Here is a 6,657-nt window from a genome sequence, read left to right as displayed (position 1 = left end):
GGGTACAGTGTAAAGGCAAAACCCTTCACATACCTAGCACCCGCAGGGAATTGAAGCCAAGAAAACCTTGGCGAACAAGTAACCGTAAGACGGATGTGGGTACAGTGTTAAGGCAAAACCCTTCACATACCTAGCACCCGCAGGGAATTGAAGCCAAGAAAACCTTGGCGAACAAGTAACCGTAAGACGGATGCGGGTACAGTGTTAAGGCAAAACCCTTCACATACCTAGCACCCGCAGGGAATTGAAGCCAAGAAAACCTTGGCGAACAAGTAACCGTAAGACGGATGCGGGTACAGTGTAAAGGCAAAACCCTTCACATACCTAGCACCCGCAGGGAATTGAAGCCAAGTACCTCGGCAACCAAGTAACTATAAGACGGGTGCGGGTACAGTGTAAAGGCAAAACCCTTCACATACCTAGCACCCGCAGGGAATTGACGCCAGGAATACCTTGGAAGTAAAGTAACCGTAAGACGAGCGCAGGTACAGTGTTAAGGCAAAACCCTTCACATACCTAGCGCTCCGCTGGGAATTGAAACCAAGAAGGATCTTCTGGGCAATGCTTGCGGAAACGGAAATAACATCCCCGCATAGCGGGAACGTCGAGAACTACGTTGTTTGAAGCTCCAGGATGGAATTGGTGGTTTTAACATAATTGATCACTATGTTCAAAACTACCAAAACCTCATGGAGAATCCACACAAGTGGGACTCAACGCTCCTGACTTGCGAGGAGGTTACAGCCTACCCGCATCATACCCAAAGACCAAGCAGGAAACTCGGGAATTTCTGCAAGTGACAAGGACTTCCGCGGGAAGAATCCCCATGGAAAACCTTAAAAAACCCTTTTCAAAACCCTCTGCTTAAAGTCCAAAAGTTCACCTCACTTTATTAAACACTCATGAGAAGAACATTGGACTGGGGGGACTTGAAGAGGTAGGTCCCAGCAGAGCCTAATTGGACCCGCAAGACTCACCTTGAAGAGGGACGTCTGCGCAGAAACCAACTGGATCCGCAGGACCAACCATGCTCAGAGACGTGACGTCCTTAATCGCAGTACGCAAGCTGGTCCCGCAGGAAATGCCTCCCGATGGTGAAGGACTCCGCCTGTCCCCGCAGCCTCGGATACAAGCCATCAGGGAAGGCCACCCGCGCAGCAGGGCTACACGCACAAGGCACTTAGCTCTCACTCAGTGTCACCTGAAGGAATGAGCGAAGCCGGGAACTATCCCGCACAAGGGCGGGAGGGGGAATACTCCCGCCCAAATAAGCCAGTCCGTACGATACAGGAAGATCTTCTGTACTGTACCTGACGAGGTATGGGAAAAGGATCTGACTAAAGATACGACAGCTTATTGACAACAGTATGGCGAGCAGCATGCTCCTGCACTGTATGTCACTATTAGCCGCTGCCTACTCACCAACTACTGCCATACCACGTGCGTAGCCGTCAGTTGGTGGAACAGGAATAGTATACAGCAGGCCTGGCCGCTATCAGCCGCTACCTACCCACCAACTACCAGCAGGGCACGTGCGTAGGCTACTGTTGGTGGAACAGGAACACTGTTGCAGCCGGCCATACCTCTTTGGAAACTTACCTTCGGCTATAAATACCACAAATGGTATGACCATCTGATCTTATCATATCTTACTACATTATCATCATATTATACCTGATATCTGCTCTAGCAATCTCTTAATATACTTTTATATTTAAAGAGCAATCTAGTCTGATTCTCACGCCGGAGGGTGGTCACAAGGAGGAACCCCCCCCCCTTCTCAGTGACGAGCTCGCGGTGTCTGTTTTGCAGGTTATCAGAAGAACCATCTTCCAAGGGTCTAACCCCTCGTGGGAAACATCTCTCCAACCCCCAGGTTACCAGTAATCTGCCCGGGGTCCGGTTAGTGTTTCTTCACCCAGGCATGGTCAAGGGGTTATCCAGTTGTGAGTTCCATAGTTGTCAATAGCGACAATAGCGCTCGCTATAGCGCGCTTTATAGTGAATCGACCATATGCCGCTACAGGTTACTTGGCGGCCAAATAACGACAGCATAGTGGATTCCGGCGCCAGAGCTGCAGTTTTTGCCAAAAAAAGGGAAAAAGAAGAAGATTTGGTTGCGTATTGTGAATAGCAGCTGTAACTTAGTTTTAGGGTTAAATAAGTTTAGGTATTTTAACATTTAACCTCCTTTAACTTTCAATTGTTTGTTTTTAGTCTCTAACACTTATAAATTTAACATAAAAGTTTAAAATTAGTTTGTGTATTTCAATATTTAACCCACTCTATTTTTACTACTTTATATTTAGTCCTTAAACTTATAAATCTATACATAAAAAGTTTAAAATTGACATTATATCTATATATATAAAGATTATAAATAGCTATTTTTTATATTTATAAAATTTTCTACTACTTCATTGCTAAACACGAAATAGCGGTCGTTATTTACCGCTATTCGCTACGTAGCATATAGGTAGTGTGTCGCTGTGTACCGCTATTCGCTATTGACAACTATGGTGAGGTTTGAGGGACAACAATGTTGGCTGCTAAGTTCGTTATTGAATAGAGGCACTTAACACTAAATGCAATTGCACTGGTTACACCCTAACTATCAATGTTTACAAGACGTTGCGACCTTTCACACCCTAATCGACTCGATAGAATTGTTCTCTAGCTACTTCATCTTAATTGTTAAAATCGATCATTTGTGTTAATTCCTTGAATGAAAAGATATAAACATACAAGTGAAGATATTTGGTTTTTTATCAATATCTAAACAATAAAACTAGAATAATAAATAATTGAAAAAGAAAGTGGAAGGAGTCAACAAGAACTAGTCAAACACATTGATTGTCAGCCAACCGCCATGACAACGACACAATTTAATATTAAACAGTTGACGCCGCCGTGAGGCTAAAAAAATCAGCCGCAGATTTGCCCAAGATGGCGGTAAACTCATTAAAACTGATAACGCCGTCACCGTTGGCATCAGCTTCATGCATCATCTCCGTTAGCTCTTTATACGACAAGGGTTGACCCATTTTGGCCATCTGTCCGGCGAGTTCCGCCGCCGTGATGTAGCCGTTGCCGTCTCTGTCAAACGAGCGGAAAACCTCCATAAGCTGGTCGTGGTTGATGAGCACCTCTTCATTGAGATCGGGTAGGATGACGTCAAGTAGTTCTTGGAACTCGATGGATCCGTTGCCGTTGGAGTCCATGCTGGCTAATAAGGAATGGATCTGGTCGCCTTGTGGCTTGAGCCCAATGGACCTTAAGAGGGCCGCGAGCTCCAGGTGGGTGAGGCTGCCGTCGGAGTTCATGTCGAACCGAGAGAAGATGGCTCGTAGCTGTTTGACTTGGTCGGACTGGAGTTGAGACATCACGACCATTGATTATGTTAATGTTATGGTCTGGTAATGGAAAGTTTATTTTTATTGGGGGTTTTGAAATGAAAATTGGGGAAATGGGACTTCGAAGAAGGTGAAAGATTCTTATTGATGATTGGATTGGGTCGGTGGTTTCTTTTGGGTTTTTTATTTTGTTTGTTTATTGTTTAACACGTATTCATGGAACTACGAAAGGATAGTTTGAAGCTGTGTTCGGTTAAGACAACTTATGAATGATTAAACTGGAGCATTATGGCTCTTCAAAAAATTTAAAGAGTGTGATAGTCTATATACAAGAAAGTTGGCGTTTTAAAAAAGGTAGATCTCGGTATACAGGATGAGAGGCGATGAAACGGATTATTTCTAAGAAAGAAAAGTATTTGATTTGAGAATGGAATAAAATCATTTATTTATCTTGTCTATTTTATTCCTTTTAAAACACTGCAAATTCATTCATCCCCTCTTCTACCGGCATCACCTACACCACCCTCCTACCACCAATGCCACCCACCCACCACCAACCACCTCCCGTCGTCTGCCACTGTTAGCCGCCATCGCCAACCAATATCATCTCCACCTCCCACCATCGCGTCTGCCACCACCATCGCCACTCGCCATCACCCACTATTCACCAACCAACCTCGCCCGCTAATCGCCCCCACCCACCCCAACCACTACCCTGGCCCACCACCACCGCCGCCGTTGCCAGTCACCACCAAATTTATTTTATTTCTTCGTCTTCTTCTCCTATCAAATAACACAAAGTATTGATTCATTACATTTTCATATGGTAACTAAACAAGACAATGAAATGGTAATGATTCATTTTATTCATTTGTCAATTTTTTTCTCTCAGTTTATTTCATTCTTTCAATTATTCTATTACCCCATATCAAACACTTATTATAAAATAGATTAGCATTGAATCGTTATACAAATTGAAATTTTAATTTATATCTTAAACAAAAAAATTTATAAAGTTTAGATATTTATAATATTCTACAAGTTTTGAAAGGGTGTTGAGATTGTTTTTAATATTGAATGTGTTTACATGCTAAGGGTATGTTTGGTTGGAAGTAATGGAATAAAAAGGGAATGAAATGAAAGAAGAAATGGAATGGACAAGGGAATGAAATGGATCATTCCATTTATTTGTCTTGTTTGGTTAACCTATAGAAACAAAATGAATTATTACTTTATGTTGTTTGGTATCCTAAAAAATTGAATGAATGAAATAGAAATAATAAAAACATTTCTATCTCAAAATAAATTTTTTTACCAAAAAAAAAATGGCAATGGCGACCGTGGTGGTGTTAGCTGGCGACGAAAATGGTGGTGGCAGTGGCGACGGTGGTGGTGGTCAAGCGGTGGTAGCATTGGTAGTGATGGCGATTGTAGGGTGGCAGTGATGATCAGGCGGAGGCGGTGACAACGTTTTCGGTGGTTACAATGACGATGGTAGTGGCGGTGATTGGTAAGGTGGTGGTGGCGGAGGTGGTGGTGGTGGCGACGCTGGCGGTCAGGTGTCGGTGGTGGCGATGGTAGTGGTGGTTGTTGTTGTTAGGTAGTGGTGGTGGTGTTGAGAAAGTAACGTAAAGGAGGAATGGAATAAAAAAAAAGAAGTGGGGTGAGAAGGAATGGTTTTGGTGGAATGAGATTCCATGTGTAATGAATGATTCCATTCTATTGAGCAACCAAACACTACCTTTTTCATTTCTACATAATGAATCATTTCATTTCTCCTATCATTTATGCATACCAAACGCTAGCTAAGAGTTTTAGATGATCAAAATTAGTGTTTGAATACGCGGTAACAAAAAGTTGATTTGGTCATCAAACTAAATAAAATCAAATAATATAACTACTAGATGTAAATGCATATAGTGGGTTATAAGCTCTTATATTTAAGGCTACTACTAGATGTATACTTGTATAAAGGTGGGATGCAATCTATTTAAGGCTCTTATACATTAGATGTTTGTGATATTTACCATTTCGTTATGGAAAACAACTTTAGCTTTATGCATATACTATTTCTTAAGAACACATTTTTCACTTGTAGTTCTACGTGTTTGCTATTTCTTTATAGCTGTTGTTTTATGAAAAATCATTTTAAACGTGCCTATGTTAGGTTTGATACATTTTACATGGATAAATATATGAGGCGTTCAACAATTCAAGTCCTCATCGCCAATCAAAAACCCGCTCAACTGATACCTCTAGTAACACCCATGCTTGTAGCATTACGAAGGAAATGTAAATTTTCAAAGAATAATCCACAAAATGCAAATTATCAACACGCATGATGAAGAATGAAAGAGTGAGTTATTTTAACTCTATCATATTACATATGTCTCAGGATGTTAGAAGTGAGTTCCAAACTAAAAGTAATAAATTCAATAATGTAACAATTTGATCAATGCCAAAGTTAATAAGCTAAATTTATGTTAATGGCCCTACAAAGGACCCAATGCATGATCATGGCACCCAAGTTGTTGCTTTACAAGACAAACAGGAAAATGAACTTCAACACCGTCATTTCCTTTCCAAAAACTCCCAAATCCAAACTCACCTTTTGTAGACAACCCCTCCAACACCTCTTCAGCCTCCTCCAAACACCCACCGAAACCATCTAGCCGAAAACTCTCCGTTCGAGCCCGCATTGAGTCTCTCGGTTTTTGACAGCCCACAACTTCTTCCGCACACCAAGCCACTTTCACTTTCATCATTTTCCCACCATCACGCATTTTGTTCCCAAACTTCCTTTTTATGTAAAGCTTTGTTTTCTTGATCAATTTGCTAGGAAGTTTGAGCAACACAAAGGCTAGGAGTTGTAGCAACAAGCATTGGCAACAACAAGATAAAACTATACAATCCGCACCTATCATGTTCCAATCTTGTTGTTCCATGGCCCGAACTTGAAGAAGGAATTAGGGAGAGAGAAAAGGAAAGAAGAAGACTCATTTTCTTGTGATGAAAATGGGTTCCTTCTTTTGTTGGAAGTTTGTGTTAAAAATGGTGGAAACAAAGTGTGGAGTGTAAGCAAGCATGTGGATGGTGTCAATAGAATAGTATGATAGCTTTTGCTTCCATTGTTGGGTTACCTTTAACTCAATTTTTGGTTAATTCTAGGACGGATCTTGTCTCCTTTTACCAATTAAATATTTGTACCATATCATTTTACTAATAAAATCATTCAACTAAATATTTCTTTCATTGACATCAAATTTAATGTATTATATATAAAATCATGACCAATTAGAGTTGT

The 6,657-nt window shown here is 41.2% G+C and overlaps 2 protein-coding genes across 2 annotated transcripts; both read right to left on the bottom strand.

Annotated features, from left to right (window-relative positions):
- Positions 1–2,777: 2,777 nt before the first annotated feature.
- On the bottom strand, positions 2,778–3,383 carry LOC143554836 (putative calcium-binding protein CML16). The gene has a single exon (XM_077044513.1). The coding sequence runs from the start codon at positions 3,381–3,383 to the stop codon at positions 2,892–2,894; it is 492 nt and encodes a 163-aa protein (XP_076900628.1). The 3' UTR covers positions 2,778–2,891.
- Positions 3,384–5,801: 2,418 nt separating this feature from the next.
- Positions 5,802–6,566, bottom strand: LOC143554835 (uncharacterized). The gene has a single exon (XM_077044512.1). The coding sequence runs from the start codon at positions 6,296–6,298 to the stop codon at positions 5,846–5,848; it is 453 nt and encodes a 150-aa protein (XP_076900627.1). The 5' UTR covers positions 6,299–6,566; the 3' UTR covers positions 5,802–5,845.
- Positions 6,567–6,657: the final 91 nt, after the last annotated feature.

Source organism: Bidens hawaiensis, unplaced genomic scaffold, assembly GCF_021521415.1.
Source record: "Bidens hawaiensis isolate Kalapana, Puna unplaced genomic scaffold, B.hawaiensis_p1.1 tig00017856_1, whole genome shotgun sequence".
Taxonomy (NCBI): Eukaryota; Viridiplantae; Streptophyta; class Magnoliopsida; order Asterales; family Asteraceae; genus Bidens; species Bidens hawaiensis.
This window is presented reverse-complemented; position numbering and strand designations above follow the sequence as displayed.

Bases quoted from the DNA above. Each gene is read 5' to 3' on its own strand.
- LOC143554836 (XM_077044513.1), bottom strand. From the start codon at position 3,383: ATGTCTCAACTCCAGTCCGACCAAGTCAAACAGCTACGAGCCATCTTC.
- LOC143554835 (XM_077044512.1), bottom strand. From the start codon at position 6,298: ATGGAACAACAAGATTGGAACATGATAGGTGCGGATTGTATAGTTTTA.